This window comes from Pristiophorus japonicus, chromosome 12 (assembly GCF_044704955.1).
Source record: "Pristiophorus japonicus isolate sPriJap1 chromosome 12, sPriJap1.hap1, whole genome shotgun sequence".
Taxonomy (NCBI): Eukaryota; Metazoa; Chordata; class Chondrichthyes; family Pristiophoridae; genus Pristiophorus; species Pristiophorus japonicus.
In genome coordinates, this window is record NC_091988.1 from 33,380,813 (window position 1) to 33,406,372 (window position 25,560).

The following is a 25,560-nucleotide window of genomic DNA, read 5'->3' on the forward strand; positions in this document are numbered from 1 at the left end:
TTTTTACAATAATAAGCTTATCTAGCTCTTACAGTAGAAAATAGATATTTTGTAACTGCTGCTCTAAACTATGTTATAAACAATATTCTTGCATAGCGGTTTGTTTCTTTTTCTTACCGGCTATGAAAACTCGCCCTCCTGACTATCTCTCCTCTGAGCTCAGGCTTCCAACAGACTATCTGATTTGAACAAGACAGGATAGATGCTCGGAGGATGTTTCCCCTGGCTGGGGAGTCTAGAACGAGGGGCCATTTAGAATACCAGTCGCAGAATACGAGGTCGGCCATTTAGGGCTGAGATGAGGAGAAATCTCTTCTCTCAAAGGGTTGAGAATTTGGGGGATTTTCTGCCCCAGAGAGCTGAGCATGCTCAGTCGTTAACTATATTCAAGACAGAGATCGATAGATGTTTGGATATAAGGGATATGGCGGGAAGTTGGAGTCGAGGTAGAAGATCAGCCATGATCTTATTGAATGGTGGAGCAGTCTCAAAGGGATGTATGGCCTACTCCTGGTCCTATTTCTTATGTTCATAAATACCTACAAAAAAGTGGCTGGGACCATGCAGTTTTAAATAACTTTTAAATTCAAAAAAGGTGTCAAACACACAACTTACAGATGTTTGTGATTGAATTGAATGACTAGGCCCCTCCTTTGGATATCAGGAACAGACTAAAAGCTATCAATTGTATCATATCAGGTAATAGAGGGACATGATTTCTATATGAGTGAAGCTGGTTTCGAACCCCTTGTGACCTGTTGCCAATACCGTGATAATTCTTGAACAAAAATGCTTTATATTTGTCACACTGGTGTACTTTTTTTGATCGATGTGCAGTACTTTGTATTTCAGTGTTCAATTTCATTTGACATTTGTCTGCCCAGTGACACAGCTGATTTAAACCCATAGCTGCATTCCCTATTCCACCACACTTCCTATTGTAGTGTAGTTGGTAAATTGGTTAAGCTTATAATTTGTTTTTTGCCCAGTTCATTGATATTGTTTAGAAATAATAAGGTACCAAGGACTGTCTCTGTGGATGTCAAGTCAATGTTAACCCCAGTCTGATATTCTCTCTCTCGTTAGTACTGTTTCCTCTTTATGTCAAGTTAACTCTCAACTAAATTAGCAGTCAGATTTTTTCAGAAATCCTCCTTATGACTGCTAGCAGTTTGTTTTGTACACACATCATCATTGAGATTCCGTATGTATAACAAGCAGTACATACTTGACATTTATGTATTTATGCTATTAAGAAATTTGCACTAAATAAGGGAAATGGATTGTCTTATTGTGTGTGGATCATTTGTCTCTTGGCAAAATATGCATTGGTTTAAAGGAAATGCTGTTGGTGCCCTTGTAGTTTTCTGATTGCTTTAGTAATCTGTCTGCTTCCGATAAATACCATCAACACACCCATGGATGCTTAGTGGGCCATTGAATCAGATCAACAACACCTACAGACCAAGTTCCTGATATCAGCAATGTCATTGGGCAGGTGCCAAGTGAAGGACAGGTCCTGCTCCAGGGAGAAGGGGAAGAATAGGAGTGTAAGTTGCTTTGGACTATGTTAGCACCTTTCCAACCTGCTAAAGTTTTAATCAGCAAAATGCAGCATTTGTGAGACATGTGAATCCACTTTAAAATTAAAACAAAAAAAAAGTGAAATATCATCTATGAACTAGTTGATCTTCTACGACATTGCACATGGCGAGTTAAGACCAAGTGTAGTCTTCAAGCAAAGCAGGGTTTGATGTCCGGATAATTGATCCAGGGTATGCAGATGCTATTCAGTCCCTATTTCAAAGTTGTACATTATGTCCTTATTATATTTCCATCGTAACTTTCGATGCCCGCATTTATAATGAAAACAATTATGCAAACTTGTCACACCGTTATTACACCCTTCTGCCAGTTATAGAATTTACAATGGAAAAAGTTTACAGGAAGCGTGTGCAGGCTTTTAATATATTACTAATTGATATCCTGTAGTGTTGCACATGGCAAGTCAGCGCATATAGGCCCTTATCTTCCCCGGCATTGGACACCGATTTTTTGGCGCCCAGCGATTTTTCTGCCGTGGATGGGCACTTCTAAGTTTCTCCACTGCTTGGGCGCTGGCACCAACAATCAGCGGCAGAATTTTTGGTGCCATATATTCTAGCGCTGATGTACATTAAAAATGTGATTATGCGTCCTTTCTGGCCATTAAGGCCATTTTCCCCACCACCGGGTCTTTTTTAAACCGTGCACAGAGATATCGAAGACCATTTGTAAAAACCCTACCTTCACTTTATGAAATTGGCACTGGCCTGCTCCTATCCCTGGCCGACGATCCTCCATGCTTTTCGGAGCAAATAACTGGAGGTTAAAAGTAAACCAGCCGAAATAAAACCTACTGTTCAGCCTCTTCCATGGGTGAGAAACTGCAGGCAAATTTAAAACAAATCTTCCCGAGCAGCCTTTTTCCTCGAAGTTCCAACTCCATCCAAATTGCCAAAGATACTTCCAGACACATCATAAAAAATGCAGAGTAGCCTCTTCTCCCAAACTGCAGGTCAAGAAGAGCCTTTAGAAAACATTCAGGGTAGCCTTTTCCTTTGGAGAGAAACTTTTCAATGCAGCCAACCTGACCCGCTGCTATCCCTGGCCGATGGTCCTCCATGCCTGCCGGATTTTTTTTTACAGCACAAGCACAGAGTATTTTTTTTAAAGTGCATGCGCAGTGAATTTTCGGTGCACACTGTAAGCTCCGCCCCCCCGAAATGGACTCTGGTAGCGCAGCGTTAAAAATAGCTTTCAGTTCAGGGAAACTCCCGGGTTTTTTTGGCGCTGACGGTGGTGAGAGAAACGTAGGTAAAGGCAAGTGGACGTCAGAAATCTTTATTGAGGAAAATAGGGGCCAAAGTCTCTCTCTTTCTTACCTGTTTCTGCTGTCTTCATGTTGCTGTCTTACTGTCTGTCTCCTTCTCTGGTTCTGTCCATTTCTTTTTCTTTTCCTCTGCTTCTCTTCCTTGACCTGTTTTTACTTCTCTCTCTTTTTCTTTTGTCTGGTGGTGGTATAGCGGGGAACAGTGCCATCGTCATCTGCAGGTTGCATTAAGGATGGGAGAAAATGTGGTTCTTAGCAAATTTCTTCCCATCTCTTCCCCACCACCCTGCCCCCCCCCCCATCACAAGTGCTTCCCCCCCCCCCCCCCACTCACCTATTTTATCCCCTACACGTTCCCACTACCCATTCTCCTTCCTACCACACCCTCATCTCATCACTACCCCCTCCCCTCTCTTCATTTATCCTCTTCCCACACTTTTATCTTCCCCTTCCCCCTTGTCATTCTCCTTGCCCTTAAGCTTCCACCCACTTATTCTCCCCAAGGGCCCCTTCACCCTCAGGCCCCTTCCTTTTCTCTCCCCCTCCCCACCTCCGTCCTATATTTCCCTCAGAGGCTTTGTTTGTTGTCACACTTCAACTTTAAAAAAATTCAGATTAGAGGAGGAAAATAAACTGCCTAAAATAAAAACAGAAAATGCTAGAAATACTCAGCGGGTCAGGCAGCATCTGTGGAGAGAGAAACAAAATTGATATATCAGGTCGTGTTCAGACGAAGGGTCATCGACCTGAAATGTTAACTCTGTTTCCCTCCACGGATGCTGCCTGACCTGCTGAGTGTTTCCAGCATTTTCTGTTTTTATTTCAGATTTCCTGCTTTTATAAAAGAAATGTGTGTGTCTACAATTTTTACATTTTGTTTAAAATCTTATTTTGGGCATTACCCATTTTAGTTATTTGGGATCAGAAACGGCATAATTAAAAAAAATTAGAAAGCATTTTGAGAGAAGTGTGTGAATCCAGTGGCCAGATTACACAATAAGTGACTGTTTCCATTATAAATGTGGATGTAGGAATTTATAATGGAAAAAGTTGATGCAGAAAGTGTGGCCAAAACATGTTAAGAACAGGAAGTCAAGTGGGGCAGATAGCAAGTGTTCACAGACAAAGAAACATAGAAAATAGGTGCAGGAGCAGGCCATTCGACCCTTCAAGTCTGCACCACCATTCAATAAGATCATGGCTGATCATTCACCTCAGTACCCCTTTCCTGCTTTCTCTCCATACCCCTTTAGCCGTAAGTGCCATATTGAATACATCTAGAACTGGCATCAACAACTCTCTGCGGTAGAGAATTCCACATGTTAACAACTCTCTGAGTGAAGACGTTTCTCCTCATCTCGGTCCTAAATGGCGTACCCCTTACCCTTAAACTGTGACCCCTGGTTCTGGACTTCCCTAACATCAGGAACATTCTTCCTGCATCTAACCTGTCCAGGCCCGTCCGAATTTTATATGTTTCTATGAGATCCCCTCTCATTCTTCTAAACTCCAGTGAATACAGGCCCAGTCGATCCAGTCTCTCCTCGTATGTCAGTCTTGCCATCCTGGGAATCAGTCTGGTGAACCTTCGCTGCACTCCCTCAATAGCAAGAACGTCCTTCCTCAGATTAGGAGACCAAAACTGAACACAATATTCCAGGTGAAGCCTCACCAAGGCCCTGTACAATTGCAGTAAGACCTCCCTGCTCCTATACTCAAATCCCCTAGCTATGAAGGCCAACATGCCATTTGCCTTCTTCACCGCCTGCTGTACCTGTATGCCAACTTTCAATGACTGATGTACCATGACACTCGGGTCTCGCTGCACCTCCCCTTTTCCTAATCTGTCGCCATTCAGATAATATTCTGCCTTTCTGTTTTTGCCCCAAAAGTGGATAACCTCATATTTATCCACATTATACTGCATCTGCCATGCATTTGCCCACTCACCTAACCTGTCCAAGTCACCCTGCAGCCTCTTAGCATCCTCCTCACAGCTCACACATAAGCTATTTAATATATTACAAGGCGTTTTCAACTAACTTGTAAGTAGAAATGGAAAGCAAACTTGAAAGATCCTGCATCTTAAATTATTTGAATTTTAAACAATAAACCTGCTATTAATGATCTGTGATTTTCCTAGTTTTAAAAGTGTATTTCCGGTTGATCTTTTTCCTAATGTTTCTCCCTTTTGATGCCACACACCTGCTGTACGGGAGTGCAACCTGTTTCCCAAATCCTGCCAGTGGTGCTGCAGATCTTGCCATCTGGCGATGTGCGAATGTTTGTAGCTTCTCCACAGTGCCTCTTTAGCAGTGTACTGAGATCAGCTCATTGGAGGGGAGAAAACAAACCTGTGTCCCACTATTTCATAGTATTGTCAATGTTCTGTGCCATCATTCCTGCACACTCTTTAATGGCACTGTAATTGCACACCAAGGATTTGAAATGTATTTGCGTGTTGTAGTAGGTACTGATAGCTACTGTCGGTCTGAAATGAGCCTTAATCTAGATGATTCTACCTTCCCCCATTTAAAAAATAACAGGATATCGTAAAAAATGCATACCAAAGAGTGATCACAAGGCTGCTGTCTAAACTCTGGGTTCAAATAGCAGTTCTAAACTGTTTATACTTATTTTGATTTAATGTCTAAACCTCTTAATTAGATCATTGCTTTGTAATTACTGCAAGGTATATATACATAGCTTTATATATAAAAAAATGTCAGCATGATTTTGTGCTTCCATCAGGGTTTTATGTGTTCTTATATGGTTAAAAGCTTTATATCAATTTATATAAGTTACTATCAATAAAGACATTCCAGACACATCACAGTTTAAACTAAAACATTCTTCCCAACTAATAAGTTACAGAAAAATGTAATGAACAAATGATATATGGTCTTTTTTCCCACCCTCCTTTTCTGATGATTTTTTTCTCATTTCAATATGGGGGGAAAATTGTTTAAATGTTTATGCTGTTGAAGTTGGATGCATTATTTGTTGTCACCATTGTTTTCCATCATATACCACAATGTCAGAAATGCTAACACGTCAAAGTGAAAAATTGCATCGGTGCCTGTTCCTTTAGAAAGTTTTTTGGTGCGACACAATGTGCTTTATTTTCCTGTGGTGCTTGTTGAATAATGAGTGATCATGGAAAGGCGGGGGGAGTGCATAGGCACCAAAAAGTTAATTACAAAATAATAAAAGATTTATCAAAATACCTGAGGTATTCTGTGACACTGCTGTGAGAATACTGAACAAAGGGTGGATGTCTCCACGTTGCAAATTCCCAATCTTAGTGCCACCACTGATTGCTATTGAACATCAGCTAGAGCCTGGCTTAAAGTGACCCTGGTGAAAATGTAGGAGCCCTCTTGCATATTTAAAGGAAGCCAAAGGGACTGCGGCGAAAATCCAGATTTTCCTCTCTCTCAAAAAAAAGTGTGAAAATCCCTAACGTTAAGTACCAATAGTTCCATTTTGATTATCGCTAATAAGAACCTAAAGAGTTTTTTGGGTTGTCTGAAAAAAGTTTTCATTTGTTAGCCTCCTGGTGTTGTGGGATAGTGAGAAGGGAAGGTGGTTTTCCACGTGGTAAGTAGCTGGCTCTCCTGAATGGAGGGAGTTCATATTGGGGGGGTTCTTTGAAGATATGCCACTTCTAGGAGTCAGATTCCTAATGAATGTTCAGAGAATGTGTTTGCATGAAAACTAAGAGGGCAAAAGTGTTGTGGCTAATTTCTACATCAGAGCAGTAGGGGTGCACTTGGTTACAGTCTCCATACTTCCACGTGTCTATCTCTTGTGATATTGTTGCAGTTCAAGCATTGACATTCTGGTCATCCAAACACTCACATTTGTATTCATCGGTTATAATCGACTCTCTTGGTGCCTCTGATGGATTTTAAGAAGAAAAATATTTTATAGCAGGAATCTGAAATTTGTCAAAATTTCACGCTTGCTGGGCTTATGATGGATACGTATGCTTTTGGGTGAACAGTTAAGTGAAAAATGTGTCCTATGCCAGGCCAGATGGCATTGCAATCCTGGCTCAGGGCTGCCCAGCCCTCCTTGGGACAAACAGTGCTTCCAAAGTGAATTATGTCAATAAAGACGACAAGGCTTTGTTGTGATAATTTGGAAATTGAGCCGAGATTTTATCATAGAATCTTTGTTAACTACATCTTCAAATGTTCTAGTAAGTTTATTAGTTTGCTCAGGTAAGATACTGACCATGTAAATAAACAGTGTGTGTTTAAGGGGATTTTGAAGCCTATCTAAGTTATCCTTTTGCAAACCGTAGAGTGCTAATTTATAAATCAAATTTAGACAAACAATTTAAGAAAAATACTAGTAGTTCACAAATTGAAACATCCAGTGTTCCAAAATTACACTGTTATTGATGTCATGTGTCTTAATTAAAGTCCGCGAGATTATTTTTTAAAATTCTTTCACGGGATAAGGGCGTCGCTGGCACGGACTGCATTTATTGCACATCCCTAATTGCCCTTAACTGAGTGGGTTGCCATTTCAGAGGGCAGTAAAGAGTCAACCACATCGCTGTGGGTCTGGAGTCATATATAGGCCAGACCAGGTAAGGATGGTAGATATCTTTCCCTAAAGGACATTAGTGAATCAGATGGGTTTTTATGACAATCCAGTAGTTTCATGGGGCCCAAGTTTGCCCAGGAATCGCTCCATTTTATTTGGAGCAACTAGATTTTTTTGGAGTATCTTAAAAATCGCAATTTTGCCCATTTCATTTGCTCTAGTGTAAGTGAGTTAGTTAGGTTTTTTTAGTTTAGTTTTCTTTTCAAAAGGGGGCGTTACCAGCCACTTACACCTGTTTTGGCCATTTAAGCAAGTTTAGACAGCTAAAAGTTACTCCAAACTAACTTAGGCCAGCGTATGTGGCCACTTGTGGCCACACAGAAAAACCTTGCGGTGAGTTAAGAAATCAGCGCAGGTAGCCAGAGTTGGGGGTGGCGGGCGGGTGAGAAGGGAAGTGAGAGGACCTTGCAAAGCACTAAACACCTTCACAACAACATTAAAGCACCAAGCACTAAACAAAGCAGTACATTTAAAGCACCAAGCACTAAACAAAGCAGTACATTTAAAGCACCAAGCACTAAACAAAGCACAAAAATAAGCATTCAATAACAAATAAAAAATACAAGGAAGCTGAGAGGACCTGCACCTAGCACCAACACTTACAAAGCACTAGATTAAAAATGGATTGGTAAACTAGCAAATACATTATAGCAAGTCCTGTAAATAAGAGTTTCAGCCAAACTATTTTACAGAATTCCTTTTGAAAGCAGATGAAGAGTAAACTTGAATGTAAATCAAACAACAATTTAGGGCCACATAATCAATCAATCAATCAATAAATAAACAACTAAAAAAATAGCTTTACTGTTAAAAAAAACACTAGCAGCTGAGTACTGTTGCACAGAGTCTATAGCAAGCTCTGCACACTCTGGCTGCCGATGAGGGAGCCCATTCGGCCAGGGATAGGGGCGGCATGCTTCGGGCCCCTCCCACACTGCCTGCAGAGCACACGTAGAGATTCTGGGGGCGAGGAGCTACTGCACATGCGCGCACACTCTAGCGCACATGTGCAGAAGTGCCGGGACCTGGCTCTGCCCCCCCCCACCCCCCCCCACTGCTTGTGCTGTGCCACGCCAAGACCTACGAAGTTCCACGGAGCGGGGAGAATACCGAGGTAAGTTTTCGGCGCCGTTTTTCGTGTACAAAGTCGGTGTACCTCGGGTAGGTGCGCCGTTTTAACCGGAGGGGCAAACTTGGGCCCATGGTCACCATAACTGACGCTAGCTTTTTGTTCCAGATTAATTTATTAACTGAATTTAAATTCCCCAGCTGCCATGGTGGGATTTTGAACATATCTCTGGATCATTAGTCCAAGCCTCTGGATTACTAGTCCAGTAACATAAACACTATACTACCGTTCCTGGGTGTATTACATTTTTTTTTAAACTTGACTGGTAATGATAATGAAACCTCTGAATAGTATCTACTGAAACTTGAAGTGAAATCTAATTTTAGCTCAAATGCGGGTTAATGAACCAATGGGCACTCGGTCGATGGCATTCTATGGCTTTTGCTTGGCACTTAATTCTGTAAAAAAGCCTTCCTGTGCTTTTGCTGTATGTACAGGAAATTATTTTCAGTCTTGAAGTGCATGGTGAAAGGAAAACCTTTTCCTCAGGTCAACCACACACCAATGATGGCAAGATAGTAAGCTGATTTTAAAAAAACAAGCACTCTTTTTGAAGTTTTCTATCTGAAACTAGAATAATTTTTGTGCCTCATTTAGATGCTATCACTTAAATAGTCCAAAAACTTGAGAAAACACTTTCCTTTGAAAATGATTTCATGTACCAACTTACAATTACAGACCATGCAGTGGATTAAGCAGTACTTCATAATTGTATTTCTGTATCTGTTTGTAAAGAGAAAGGTTCCACTTTTTATTTATGGCAATAATTAAATACTTTAATAAATGAGTCTTGTGAATGGTTTGAAACCTGAACCATTGTGTTACATATCATTTACATTGTTCATTTAATTTTTTTTTAAATTCCTTCAATTTAATTTAACCCCCATAATATTGTCAAATGGTTTGTGGTTTCAGGATGGTAGGGCTGGTGCATTTAAAAAAAAATGAACTTCAAGTGTAATGTATAGTTTAGACATTTGGCAACTTTGCTCCCTTACTAAGAGCTTTCTTTAAATGTTTGCAGATGCTTCAGTTTGATTATGAGCAGTTAAACTTAAATAGCTAAGTACAGCATTTCTTTAGTCGGATGCACCATAGATAGCACAAATCTGTTTATTGGAAAACAGTTCTCTAAGTCTGCTTAAAATATGGTGAAAATTGGGAAAGAGAGCTATTGTGTCCCTGTATTTTACATTTCTATTTGCTGAAAAATGGTGTGCAAGAACTTTTGCATGGATCTGCTCCCAGAAGAACATTTTACTTGAAGTGATCCAAGCCCAGGAATAAATGATAATGAAATTATTGGCCCGGAATTTGCGGTCAGTGGCGAAGTGATGCTGCTTGTCGCTGACCTCGAAGATCTCTGGCGTGAATTTCAGCTCTTTTCCACCTTAGTTTGAATCTGGCACCAACTCAAGTGAATCATCAGTGTCCAGGAACAATGATGTCATCAGGCTGGCTAAGTAGCCAATCACATTGAAGAATTCTTACAAACATCAAACCAGGAAGTAAAATGCGCAGATTCTAATTTACTTTTTATAAATTTTTACAAAGAGCAAAATAAAGATTCAAACATAGGCATAGGATTATGGTAGAAGCTGAAATGTCATACTTTATTTTTTAAAATTACTATATTGAAGGCCATGTAATTCTTCTTACATTAATGGAAAAATTTGACATTCCAGAAATATAAAATTAGTTTTTCAGGGCCAGAATGATTGTTCAGCAGTCAAATGTCATTAAAAACCCAGTTACACCTCTTTCATCAAGGCTTAGCTTTTTTTGCGGGGGGCGGGGGGGAGGGGGGGAGGAGAGAGAGAGGATTAACAGCGATATTCCAGCATATTAAGGGAAGTTTTCACCTAGAACTGTGATTTGAATTGATTGTCGGCTCTGGGGAGTTCGACAGCGCAACCTATGGGGGAACAGGGAATGAGTAACCGCAACTTCCGGATTTCTGAGTTTATCTGCGCATGCGCTGACTCCAGAAGTTGCTGTCACTTTCAGAGGAGTAATGGCAGCGAATGCAGACAGTTTCGCCACACAATCCTTTTGTTGCTACTGAAGTAACAGCTTTAAAGAGCGGAGTGCTCTTTTTTGGTGGTTGGGCAGCATAGATATACAAATGGAAACGACAACTCTGAAGTTGTCATGTGCAAACTAAGACGCCATGCTAATTGAGTTTTTATATAACGGTACATATTCACTTAGTGGTATCTTTACTTCAGTTTAGTAATTAATCCCATGTGAAGCCTTTTTCGTCAAACCAACATATTAAAAGTTCACTATGTGGAGGAAAATCTAAATGCAGTCTGTTTACGTAGGCAAATACACCAATTCATTCCTCCATTTACAATATTAGAGTACTTTGTCTACTGCTGCGTAAATAGTGTGAACTCCTATTAAAGGGAAACTAAATTAAAGTTAATGATCCATAATTAAGAATGTTTATCAGCTGTCATCATACCTCTGCTCAGAATGTTCTGTGTTCATTATTTAGAATGGTAAGAATTACAAGTAAACTGTAGGTTCTTAGGCCCCAAGTTTCCACACGATAAAAAACGGGCGCCCCTTCGAGCTGGGCGCCCGTTTTTCGCGCCGAAAACGGCGCCGGAAAAAAACCGCGTGATTCTGGAGCGCCCTGCAGTTCCATGTCTGCTTGGCGCGGTGCCCAGGGGGGGCGGAGCCTACCACTCGCGCCGATTTTGTAAGTGGGAGGGGGCGGGTACCATTTAAATTAGTTTTTTTCCTGCCGGCAACCCTGTGCGTGCGCGTTGGAGCGTTCGCGCACGCGCAGTGTGATGGAAACATTGGCACTCAGCCATTTTTGTAGTTCTTTGTAGCTGTTTAATTTTTGAACATTTTTTTAATAAAAGCACATTGCCATCAGCACTGAGGCTTCTTGCAGCAGTGAGAAGGCTGCAGGAAGCCTCAGAAAGTTGAGGCAGCCGTTTCCTGACAGCCTCCGCCCCCCCCCCGCCTGCCGTCGGGAAATGGCTGCTGAACTTGAGGCTTTCTGCAGCCTTCTCACTGTCTCCTTCCCTCCCCGCCCACCGTCGGGAACGAACGGCTGCCTCCTCCCCCCCCCCCCCCCCCCCACACCCCGCGGGAACGAACGGCTGCCTCAGTCTCAACTTGTGAGGCTTCCTGCAGCATTCTCCCTGGCTGAAGCACTTTCACACAGGTAGGAAGATGGTTTATTTAATCTTTTCTTTGCTTATAAATTTTTATTCAGGTTGGATTTATTTGTATAATATTTGTATAAGTATAAATAAGGATTTATTATAGAATTTAATGACTTCCATTCCCCCCCCCCCCCCTCGTTCTGGACGCCTAACTTGTAACCTGCGCCTGATTTTTTAATGTGTAGACAAGGTTTTTTCAGTTCTACAAAAATCTTCACTTGCTCCATTCTAAGTTAGTTTGGAGTACGTTTTCACTGTGGAAACTTTGAAATCAGGCGTCAGTGGCCGGACACGCCCCCTTTTGAAGAAAAAATTCTGTTCCAAAGTGAAACTGTTCTAACTGACTAGAACTGCAGAAAAATAAATGTGGAGAATTGCGCTTTCTAAGATAGTCCGTTCTCCACCAGTTGCTCCTAAAAATCAGGCGCAAATCATGTGGAAACTTGGGCCCTTAATGGGGGATATTGAAATTGCATGAGCATTTCTGCAAGTATATTTCTATATTAATCAAGATTGAGCACAAAAATCATAATGAAATTCTTGCATGTTCAAATACTCTTGTTGCCATGTTTGTTGCTGAATATGCAGAAATAGCTGCAAAGTCCTCTCAAACCAGGCAAAGCAGCTGGTGAAGTCCCAATAACAATATCTGAAATGTTGTGGGTGTGGGGATGGGGAAAAGGTTAAGAATAAAACAAGGTAGCATTTTATCATTGACCTATACTGTATTACTCGACTGACTCCCCTTTCAAATTCTCAGACAAGTAAAGGATCAGAATAAAAAAGTGGCCAATCTCAAGCACAAAGAGCAGATGGAGAAGAAGAAGAATGCACAATTATTGGAGGAAGCTCGCAAACGGGAAGACAGCCTGACCGATAACTCGCAGCACATGGAGGTGGGTTGATTGTTCTCTATCTTGTACAAGACTGTTGGTCAAACTTTTTATTCTTCCCTCCTCATGTTCACTATATATACACATCATTGATTTCAAAATGTACATTTAAAACCTCAAGCTGCGTGGACAATATTGTGCCTGAAATTGCGGTCGGAGGCTTCCTTCGTACAAACGCCTCCGACCCGAAAAAAATCTACGAACTTACCTGTTGGTCCTGGAGAAACTTAGGATCCCGGTCGGAGGCCTAGATTCGCTGCGCATCGCATGGGGACCTGTCTTCGAGGTACGCAAGTCCAAGCGGGAGTCACGTGGGTGGGCCTGGACAAACCAATCACGATGCAGTATTCTCATTGATAATAATGGGAACTCTGTTTGTCCGAGTTCCCGTTACTATCAATGAGAAAACTCCCTAAAACACCCAAACACAACATCATAAATAAATGAAACACCTCACATATATTTAAAATTAATTGAAATTAAATGTTTTAGAAAAAAAATATATATTTTTTTAATGTGTTTTAATAGGGTTCAAAATAAACTTACCTTAATGGACAAGGATTTTACTATAAAAATGTGTATTTATATTTAATTTTTATATGTTTTAAAACTCTTACGCTGGTAAAAGTAGGCTATACGTCTGCTTTCACCAGGCTTAAAAGTTTGAAGAAAATTCGCTGGGCATGAGTTGGGCAAATAGCCCAATCTCTGCCGCACGGGTGTCCTTCTCCCGGGGCTGCAGAGGATCTTTCGCGAGAAATCTCGACCGATCGGAAAAGCCAGTTTTTGGCGCATGCGCATCAATCCCCGAAAACCGGCTTTTTGCGAAGCCTCACCGGGTCCATGCGCATTTCGTACAGACCCAGCGAGGCCGGAATTTTAGCTCCATTGTGTATGCATGTAAACTAGAGATCTAACATCAGGAAAATAATAATAATGATGAGCACATTTTTATCGTACACATAAATTTACCTAAATTTAAGTGTTTAAATCTCACTCAAGACCTTGGGGTGCTGATCAAATATATAACTTTAAATTTTCAAGGCATGTTGGGTATTATGAAGAAAATGAAGTTTTTTTTTCAAAAAAGATTTCAATACATTTCTGCATCTGCTCTCGACAAACTGTGGGGAGAAAGTACCGATAATTTCTCTGTGAGGTTCAACTGACTATTAGACAGAGATGTTCTAGTGACTAGGCTTCCTGACATCATTTTCTAATTTGATGTTCCCTGGCAGTTGCATACCACAGTGTTCGAGGTGGGAAATGTCACTGGATATTGGTGCACACTGGGAGATGGGTTCAGCAACACAGTCTTCAAAATAATAAATAATTCCAAGGAGGTTTAATACAAGTCTTATGAAGCTATCTTTTCTGTGTCAATAGATGGAATTTAAAAACTGTTGAGTAATGCTTTGCAGTAAAATTATTATAAAAGCAAATTAGAAATTATTTTCCAGTGCAGTAGAAAAAAATGGAAAATCAGAATGCTGGACATTTGTAATGTTGACTGATGAAAACCTTTATATTGCAGCATCACAGTTAATGTGGAAGTTCCTAGGATACTGCTGCTTTACATCTATTATTCATCTATAAATGATTAATATGCAATGGAATATAGTTTGTGTCTGCAGAATGGAAAAGTCCTTTTGACCAGTTGGGCTGAATGCCCTGTTTCTGTGCTGTAAATTCTATGTAAGTTGGTTCCTGAGGCAAAATCAGGCCCAATCAGTTTGTATTTGCATTCTGCTTCCTACTGTGAACCCAATTGTAGGTACGAGAGAGAATTTCTGTGCAGGTCATAAACATGAAGTCTTATTTAGGAAAGTGGTTCAAAGGACCTATTCGCACTTTGGATGCAACCTGACAAATCATGATGTGGTTGAAAGTCAAGCGTGGATCAATCTCAGTCAGCTAGATGAACACACAGTAGTCAAAACTATCACAGAAAGCTGCAAGACCTGAAGATTGTAATATATGTAACATCTGTCATGCTAGAACCATTGCTTTTGTTTCAGAGCTTGATATATTTGCACATTTTTGGTGTGTTAGATGCCAAGAAAATTGAAGTGTGTCGCTAAATAATGGCTAATTTAAACCCATGAATTTAAAAATTAGCTGAAATTGTAATATTTTCAGTTTTGACTCTTGATTTGCCTGCTTAAGAAGCATTGCTCATATCTGCTAATCTCTAATTTGTACCATATGATTAACATCATTTTTTTCTCCATCCCAAATCATTCTACTTGTGTTAGCTTGCAGATATTCAACTACTAGACAGTCATGATAAAACTTTAACAGAAGTGAGTTTTGCTCCACTGTTTTAAAATATGTCGATCAGACTGCAAGGTTTTCAACACTGGCTTCTCTCTTGAATTTCACACTTTTCATTGCTTGCATTGGCTCTGGTTTTCTGCCTAAACAGTTACACGCGGCAAAGGCAGACAACTTTAAAACCAGGATGACAAGTTTTGTAATTAATTAACATGAGGGAAAATTTAAAAATACATTCATATGGCTGTTGTTCTACAGCATCAAAGTTTTTACCTTGTTTGATTTCTGGCTATCTTAAGAGATTGTCTAAGGTTATTTGTAACAGAGTCATGAAAGGTGGCCTCTTTGTTAGATAAGCTCCCTGGATTTCCATGGATGGTACAGCTGAAAATCAATTTAGTAGGTTTAGCTTAACTAGAATGCAAGGTTAAGGACGGAGGTGAGAACTGGTGTGTGAGACTTTAAACTTCTCGCAGAAAATATTTATCCCCTTTAATCAAATTTTGCTTTATAAGGATTTAGAAGTCAACCTCAGCACCTTTTCTATAAAGGGATGTTTTTCTGCCTTGTCATGTGATATGGGGTGGAGGTAAGCCTAGTCCCAAACGTCCCATCTTAAACCAATGAAGGAAAATTAGACCAACATCTATAAATGATTAATATGCAATGGAATATAGTTCACTGTGGCCACATTTTAAATCAATCACAGTGTTTGAAACCAATTGGCCTTTATCTGCTTTACTAACTAAAGTATTAATATATTTCAGGATTGTTAACTCGGATGAGTTTGTATGCATTTGTCTTCACTTGACCAGTGGGGGTTCTATTAAGTAGTGGATAAATTCCATATGTGCTGCTGAAATGTGTTTTGAACTACAGCCAAAGTTTTAAAGCTATGTTCAGGAGAAAAACTGTGCCATTGTTGAAAGAATTTAATTTGAAGAAATCTGCAGCTGAGGGGGAAACTCAGGAAGGTTATAAAAGCCAAGTTTGCACAGGTCATTAAAGTCAGGGCAGAACAAACTAATGTACAAATATTGACTTCCACAGAGGCTGCTACAAAGTGATATTTATCCCTTTGTAAATAGTGCTGACTTCATAAATTCAGATATTACAAATGGAAAATGTTTCAAGGTACAAAGCTGTCTGGTATTAAACACAGAAATCTGGAGAAAACCTGACGCATGGGTATTCTGCAGTAATTTTAAGAGACCAATCACGTATGTACCAACAGCAATAGAATCTACTTCAAATAACTGCGATGATTTTAGTCATTCTTAACACAAAAAATACTAGCAGTTTATACAGAATAGCGTTGCAACAGAAGGCCCATACACATCACATCACTGCAGGCTTAAGAAATGATATTAAAGTCCATGGTTTACATTAGCAATTCTGTAAATAGGCATAACCAACAAGTAATTATCGCCTTTTGGAAGTGGGGTTGAGTTAGCACCAAGATGACATGTCGACCAATGGAAAATGAGTTAACCCTTCAGTAGTCCAGGGTATCATTGATGCCTGACCAGCTAGCTTGGCTTATTAATCAGAGATAAAGAGATCGGCCAATCATTGCAATTCTTATCATTTGACTTCAGATAGCCCTGTAAACCATTGCCCTAACAAGTAGAATGGTCCTAGCTGGACAAGTAACAGGAAACTTTTATCAGTGCTGTGTGCTTATTTATAGCTTACCACCATACAGGACTGATCAGCTTCCCACTGCTTTTATGAATTTGGCCTAAGCTCTCTTAACATGGGTAAATGGGATGTGTCCTTATTGGGATAGACTGTGCACTGCTCATCAGGCCAACTGAAATTTTGCCTATATGAATGTCTCAGTATCTTAATTTGTAGACTCTTGAGCATGACAATGAGTTTCCACTCATGATAGATAGCCAGCAGACCAAAACAAAATCAAATGTGCAACTGTTCAAAACTCATGTTCTTTTGCACTCTTTTTGCATGTCTGAGTGCAAAATACTCCATAAGGTGGCTTGGAGCACCAGTATATAACAGGTGAAAATTCTCAGACTGGTAGGGTTACCTATATAGTGTGCCTTTCTGTGTGAATGCGCTCAGTATTGTACTTGATCTGGATAAACAAGAAAGCTGGATCCAGATTTTCTCAGCTAATATTTAGAAAGCATCACTTATTTTTAATAAAATTCTTAATTCTGAACTTAATTTTAAAAAACAGATACAGTTTCCTAGACCTTTTGCAGCTAGAATAGAAAAATAAAGTTAACAGTTTTTACCTGCTCTTTCAATTGTACATTGCTGTTTTAAATCATAATGGTTAAAACAATTAGAGCAAATGGGGGGAAAGCTATATCGTCCTTAGCTTCTACACTTAAAATAGTACAGTATACTCATTTCGGCCATGTAATAGTAATCCATGATATTGCCATACATAATGGCCCAGATCTTAGTAAAAATAACAGTGAGGCTATTGGAGCTCACCGTTATTGAAGTGTAAATCGGACAGCAACTCTGCCAGCAGAACATGAGCAGTTAAACATGGAAATCAGGAAGTTGCTGTCAAAGTTACCCTGTTCCTCCAGCAGCTTCACTATACCAGTATCTCACCAAGAGACGCTGCATTGGAACACATGTAACGGTGTGAAGTTGCTGTACTTATGTGATCAATGCAAATTAAACTTGCCAGAAAATGCTAGGGATTATCCATCCCTGCGTAAGTAAATTGTTAATGGTATGTTAGGTCTCTGGCACTGAAAATTAACTTTTATAAGTGTGGAGTCTCATTCCTTCAGATTTTAATTATTGTTGGAGATTTAATTTTTTTTAAACTTTTTTCTTTGTCTCTTTTGCCTCTCGCTTCATCCCATCTTTCTCTTTTTGCTTTCTGTCCTTCATTTGCCATTGAATTAAATATCCAATCTTACACTTCCTGGTTCAGAGTCTGCGCATCTCAGCAAGAATTCTTTAATCTGATTGGTTAAGGAGATGCACAGTTGCTTTCCCTGTTCACAAAGTTCACAGATCCCCAGAACTTTTGGCAGTGCGCTGAAATGGTTTTACACTTCGAGCAAGTAGCAGTGAAAAACCCCATCGAAAGTCTGTGGGCAAGTGTAAGTGTAATGAATAGCTAGTGCCATTCGTTCACCGCTGACCACAAAATCCAGCCTAATACATCTGTGCCACAAATATTAAGCACATTAATGTAATAAGAATTTATAGGGAACGATTGAGCTAGTCAGACATTGGAAGTGTCAACTGGAATTTTGAAAGCTCATGTTTAAGTATTAAAGCAGCATGACTACCCTATTTGTGATCAAAACATTCATCAGCAGATGTACCTTATTATAGTAGTTGAAGATGGAATCAAAAATGCTAGCTGTCTTAAATGAAGAAAATGACACGTTAATCTAATTGGCACATTTTTTCTAGTATAACTGGATCATTGAGGAACTTCCAAGGTTTTTTCTTGAAATGTACAATATTATCTATCGTGAATGTGCAAATATTTTTCCACCGTTCCAGGCAATATCATATGTACTTGGCAACAGATTGTCAAATAATGCAAAAGCCAGAAATGGCCAAATTGCAGTGAATTGGTTATAGTGATGGAATGGGGGGATTTATTCCTTGCTCACTGAGATTAGAATGTAACATCTCTCTTCATTCTGAGGGGGGAGGGTGGACAGCCAGAGGTCATGGAAAGAAGGAAGTGGTCTTGCAGGCATATTTTAGGGAGCTAGGAAAGAGATTAAAAAACAGGACCTCAAAGGTAGTAATCTCGAGATCACTCCTGATCCACGTATAGAGATAGTGAGTATAGAAATAGGAGGATAGAGCAAATGAATGCGTGGCTGGAGAGATGGTGCAGGAGGGAGGGCTTCAGATTCCTGGGGCATTGGGGCTGGTTCTGGGAGAGGTGGGATGTGTACAGGCCGGACGAGGTTGCACCTCAACAGAGCCGGTACGAATATCGTCACGGGGAGGTTTGCTAGTGCTTTTGCGGTGGGTTTAAACTAAGTCGGCAGTGGGATGGGCACTAGGATATAGCATGAGAAAAGAGAAAGAAAGGGCAGAGAGACGGATAGCACTTAAAGCAAGAAATAGTATGGTATTAGGTGGGGTCAGACTAAGAGAGAACACAGGATGGTCTAAAATAGGTTTACAATGTATGTATATGAACGCACGAAGCATAATAAACAAGTTTGGTGAGCTGCAGGCGCAAATAGCCATATGGGAATATGATGTTGTAGCAATAACGGAGACCTGGCTCCAAAAAGGGCAGGATTGGGTATGAAATATTCCTGGATATAGGGTGTTCAGGAAGGTTAGGGAAGGAAAGATAGGAGGTGGTGTGGCAGCATTGATTGAGGAAAATATTACAGTGTTGGAGAGAGAGGATGTCCTGGAGAGGTCAAGGACAGAATCTATTTAGTTAGAGTTAAGAAATAATAGAGGTGCCATTACACTACTAGGGATATTCTATAGGTCACCATCTAGTGGGACAGATATAGAGGAGCAAATTTGCAGAGAAATTAGAGAGAGATGCAAGAACTGCAGAGTAGTGATAATGGGGACTTCAACTATCCTGATATAGACTGGAATAATAGTGCAAAGGGCAGAGAGGGGAAGAATTTCTGATGTATGTTCAGGAGAACTTTCTTGATCAGTATGTTTCCAGCCCAACGAGGAAGGAGACTTTGCTGGATCTGGTTCTTGGAATAAGGTAGGTCAAGTGGAGCAAGTGTAAGTAGGTGATCATTTGAGGAACAGTGATCATAATATAATGAGGTTTCGATTAGCTATGGAAAAGGACAGGGGGCAATCTGGAGGTAAAATGTTTAATTGGGGGAAGGCCAATTTCAGGGGGTTGCGAATGGATCTGACCCAGGTAAATTGGAATCAAAGATTAGCAGGCAAAACTAGTGGAACAATGGGTTGCCTTTAAAGAGGAAATGGTTTGAGTACAGTTGAGGTACATTCCCACTAGGGGGAAATGTAGGGCAACTAAAGTCAGATCTCCCTGGATGATGAAAGAGTAAGAGAGTAAGATGAAGCAGAAAAAGAGTGCGTATGACAGATGTCAGGTCAAGAATACATCTGAGAAACAGGCTAAATATAGAAAGTTCAGAGGAGAAGTGAAAAAGAAAATAAGAGGTACAAAGAGAGGGTATGAGAATAGAATATCAGCTAACATAAAAGGTAATCGAAAAATCTAATATAGACATATAAATAGTAAACAGGCAGTAAGAGGAGGGGTGGGGCCAATTAGGGACCAAAAGGAGAGCTACGCATGGAGGCAGAGGATATGGCTGAGGTACTAAATGAGTACATTGCATCTGTCTTAACCACGGAAGAAGATGCTGCCATAGACATAGTAATGGAGGAGGTAGAGGAGATACCGGATGGGGGATGAATTGATAAAAACAAGGTACTAGAAAAGTCTGGCTGTACTTAAAGTAGATAAGTCACCAGGACCGGATGGGATGCATCCCAAGATGCTGAGGGAAGTGAAGAAAGAAATCGCGGTGGTACTGACCGTAATCTTCCAATCCTCCTTAGAAACGGGGGTGGTGCCAGAGGACTGGAGAATTGTAAATGTTATACCATTGTTCAAAAAAGGGTGTAAAGATCAACCAAGCAAATACAGGACGGTCAGTTTAACCTCGGTAGTGGGGAAACTTTTAGAAACAATAATTAGGGGCAAAATTAAGTCACTTGGACAAGTGTGGATTAATTAAGGAAAGCCAGCACGGATTTGTTAAAGGTAAATCGTGTTAAACCAACTTGATCGAGTTTTTTGATGAGGTAACAGAGAGGGTTGATGAGGGCAATGCAGTTGGTGTGGTGTACATGGATTTCTAAAAGTGCCACATGATAGGCTTACCAGCTAAGTTGAAGCCCATGGAATAAAAGGGACAGTGGCAGCATGGATTGAGAAATTGGCTAAGTGATAGGAAATGGAGAGTAGTGGTGAACAGTTGTTTTTCAGATTGGAGGAAGGTATACAGTGGTGTTCCCCAAGGTTCGGTACTAGGACCACTGCTTTTCTAGATGTATATTAATGACTTGGATGTGGGTGTACAGGGCACAATTTCAAAACTTGCAGATGACACAAAACTTGGAAGTATAGTGAACAGTGAGGAGGATGATCTTGTCATCACCAACACCTTGTTCCGCCAGAGAGACAAGTACAAGGCGTCGTGGCAATAACCCTGTTCCAAGCATTGGCACCTGCTCGACTACGTCATCGCTCGAGCAAAGTATCGCGAGGATGTGCGCATTACCCGCGCCATGACAGGAGCCAATGACTGCTGGACGGACCACCACCTTATCCGCTCCGTCATCAACATCAATATAGCCCCAGAATGACGACGGCAACAGAAGCAGTGCCGCAGAAATATCAACGCCGGGGCACTCGAAGGCCCAGCTAAGAGAGCCCTATTCAGCCAGCGCCTTACTGGTAACCTGGCGACCCTTGATGACCCCGAGACGCAGAGTGACCACAGCGCTAGGTCTACCCTCCAGGCCACCATTACAGTGCCTGCGAAGAGACGCTCGGTCACTCAACCAGGAAACACTAGGACTGGGTTGATGAGAATGACCAGGAGATCCAAGAGCTAATAAATCACAAGCACAAGGCATTTCTGAACCTAAAACAACAACCAAACTTGGGAGCAGCAAAGCAGCTTTACAGGTAGCTTATGGCCGAGTTTCAACAAAAAACCTAAAGAATAGATGGTGGGTGGAGAAAGCACAGGAGATTCAGCAGCTGGCCGACAGCTATGATGTGCGAGGATTCTTCACTGCAGTCAAGTCCACCTACGGCACAAGCACCCAAGGCCCCACCTCACTGCTGGACAAGAACAGGGCGATACTCATCAAGGACACCGAGGCAGTCAGGACCCGCTGGAAGGAGCACTTCGAAGTTCTCCTTAATCGACACTCTGCCTTTGACACGAGTGTCCTTGATTCCATCCCACAGCATGCTACCCGCCACCATCTCAGTAAAACCCCAGCCCTGCACGAGGTAGAAAAGGCCATCCATCAGCTCAAGAACAACAAGGCATCAGGAGCGGATGGAATCCCCACTGAGGCACTAAAGTATGGCAGAGAGGCACTGTTGGCACGAATGCATGACCTCAGCGCTCTCATCTGGAAGGAAGAGAGCATGTCGGGAAATCTCAGAGATGCAGTAATCATGACCATCTTTAAAAAAAGGGACAAGTCCGACTGCAGCAATTACAGAAGAATCTCCCTGTTGTCAGCCACTGGGAAAGTCATTGCTAGAATCCTCCTCAACTGTCTTCTCCCTGTGGCTAAGGTGCTCCTCCCAGAGTCACAGTGTGGAATCCGTCCACTTATGGGCACAATGGACATGATCTTTACGGCGCGACAACTGCAAGGGAAATGCAGGGAACAGCACCAACCCTTGTACATGGTCTTCTTTGACCTTGCAAAGGTCTTTGATACTGTTAACCGTGAGGGACTATGGAGCGTCCTCCTCCGTTTCGGCTGCACCCAAAAGTTTGTCGCTATCCAACGCCTGCTCCACGATGGCATGCAAGCCGTGATCCTGACCAATGAGTCCACCACAGACCAATCCACGTCCGGACCGGGGTCAAACAGGGCTGCGTCATCGCGTCAACCCTCTTCTCGATCTTCCTCGCTGCAGTGCTCCACCTCACACTCTAAGCTCCCCGCTGGAGTGGAACTAAACTATAGAACCAGTGGGAACCTATTCAATCTTTGTCGCCTCCAGGCCAGATCCAAGACCATCCCATCCTCTGTCATCGAATTACAGTACGCAGACGATGCTTGTGTCTGCACACATTCAGAGGCTGAACTCCAAGTCATCGTCAACATCTTCAACAAGGCGTACGGAAGCATGGGCCTTACACTAAACATCCAAGACAAAGGTCCTCCACCCAACCTGACCCCACCACACAGCACTGCTCTTCAGTCATCAAGATCCACGGCGCGACCCTGGACAACGTGGACCACTTTCCATACCTCGGGAGCCTATTATCAGCAAGGGCAGACATTGACGACGAGGATCAACACCACCTCCAGTGCGCCAGCGCAGCCTTCAGCAGCCTGAGGAAGAGAGTGTTCGAAGATCAGGCCCTCAAATCTGGCACCAAGCTTATGGTCTACAGGGCTGAAGAGATACCCACTCTCCTGTATGGCTCAGAGACGTGGACCATATACAGTAGACACCTCAAATTGCTGGAGAAATACCACCAACGATGCCTCTGCAAGATCCTGCAAATCCTCTGGGAGGACAGACACACCAACATCAGTGTTCTTGATCAGGCCAACATCCCCAGCATCGAAGCACTGACCACACTCGACCAGCTCCGTTGGGCGGGCCACTTTGTCCGCATGCTGGACACAAGACTCCCAAAGCAAGCACTCTACTCAGAACTCCTACACGGCAAGCGAGCCCCAGGTGGGCAGAGGAAACATTTCAAGGACATCCTTAAAGCCTCCTTGATAAAGTGCAACATCCCCACCGACACCTGGGAGTCACTGGCCAAATACTGGCCTAAGTAGAGGAAGAGCATCCGAGAGTGCATGCAGAAAACAAGCGCAGGCAATGGAAGGAGCGTGTGGCAAATCAGACTCCCCACCCACCCTTTCCTCCAACGACTGTCTATCCCACCTACGATAGAGTCTGTAATTCCCAAATTGGACTGTTCAGTCACCTGAGAACTCACTTTTAGAATGGAAGCAAGTCTTCATCGATTTCAAGGGACTGCCTATGATGATGGATAGTGATAGACTTCGAGATGACATAGACAGGCTGGTACAATGGGCAGACATGTGGCAGATGAAATTTAATGCAGAGAAGTGTGAAGTGATATATTTTGGTAGAGAGAATGAATGAGGAGAGGAATATAAACTAAAGTATACAATCTTAAAATGGGTGCATGAACAGAGAGATCTGGAAGTATATGTGCACAAATTGTTGAAGGTGGCAGGACAGGCTGAGACAGCGGTTAAAAAAGCTTACAGTATCCTGGACTTCATGAATAGAGGGATCGAGTACAAAAGCTTGGAAATTATGATGAACCTGGTAGCAGTATGGTGGAGGATTTCCTGGAGTATATTAGGGATGGTTTTCTCGACCAATATGTCAAGCGACCAACTCGAGGGCTGGCCATCCTAGACTGGGTGATGTGTAACGAGAAAGGACTAATTAGCATCTTGTTGTGCGAGGCCCCTTGGGGAAGAGTGACCATAACATGGTAGAATTCTTTATTAAGATGGAGAGTGACACAGTTAATTCAGAGACTAGGGTCCTGAACTTAAGGAAAGGTAACTTTGATGGTATGAGACGTGAATTGGCTAGAATAGACTGGTGAATGATACGTAAAGGGTTGACAATGGATAAGCAATGGCAAACTTTTAAAGATCACATGGATGAACTTCAACAATTGTACATCCCTGTCTGGAGTAAAAATAAAACGGGAAAGGTGGCTCAACCATGGCTAACGAGGGAAATTAGGGATAGTGTTAAATCCAAGGAAGAGGCATATAAATTGGCCAGAAAAAGCAGCAAACCTGAGGACTGGGAGAAATTTAGAATTCAGCAGAGAAGGATAAAGGGTTGAATTAGGAGGGGTGAAATAGAGTATGAGAGGAAGCTTGCCGGGAACATAAAAAGTGACTGCAAAAGCTTCTATAGATATGTGAAGAGAAAAAGATTAGTGAAGACAAACATAGGTCCCTTGCAGTCAGAGTCAGATGAATTTAAAATGGGAAGCAAAGAAATGGCAGACCAATTGAACAAATACTTTGGTTCTGTCTTCATGAAGGAAGACACAAATAACGTTTTGGAAATACTAGGGGACCGAGGGTCTAGCGAGAAGGAGGAACTGAAGGAAATCCTTATTAGTCAGGAAATTGTGTTAGGGAAATTGATGGGATTGAAGGCCGATAAATCCCCAGGGCCTGATAGTCTGCATCCCAGAATACTTAAGGAAGTGGCCCTAGAAATAGTGGATGCATTGGTGATCATTTTCCAACAATCTATCGACTCTGGATCAGTTCCTATGGACTGGAGTGTAGCTAATGTAACACCACTTTTTAAAAAAGGAGGGAGAGAGAAAAGGGGGAATTATAGACCGGTTAGCCTGACATCAGTAGTGGGGAAAATGTTGGAATCAATTATTAAAGATGTAATAGCAGCGCATTTGGAAAGCAGTGACAGGATCGGTCCAAGTCATCATGGTTTTATGAAAGGGAAATCATGCTTGACAAATCTTTCAGAATTTTTTGAGGATGTAACTAGTAGAGTGGACAAGGGAGAACCAGTGGATGTGGTGTATTTGGACTTTCAAAAGGCTTTTGACAAGGTCCCACACAGGAGATTGGTGTGCAAAATTAAAGCACATGGTATTGGGGGTAATGTATTGCCGTGGATAGAGAACTGGTTGGCAGACAGGAAGCAGAGAGTCCTTTTCAGAATAGCAGGCAGTGACTCGTGTTGTGCCGCAGGGCTCAGTGCTGGGACCCCAGCTATTTACAATATACATCAATGATTTAGATGAAGAAATTGAGAGTAATATCTCCAAGTTTGCAGATGACACTAAGCTGGGTGGCGGT

General features: G+C 41.7%; 1 protein-coding gene across 1 annotated transcript in view; it reads left to right on the forward strand.

Moving 5' to 3' along the window:
* The window catches only part of LOC139277180 (ERC protein 2), a 918,863-nt gene that overhangs the window by 538,510 nt on the left and 354,793 nt on the right, over window positions 1–25,560 (forward strand). The window contains exon 11 of the mRNA XM_070895293.1: window positions 12,564–12,699. Coding sequence (XP_070751394.1) covers window positions 12,564–12,699 — 136 coding nt within the window. The remainder of the gene's footprint in view (window positions 1–12,563; window positions 12,700–25,560) is intronic.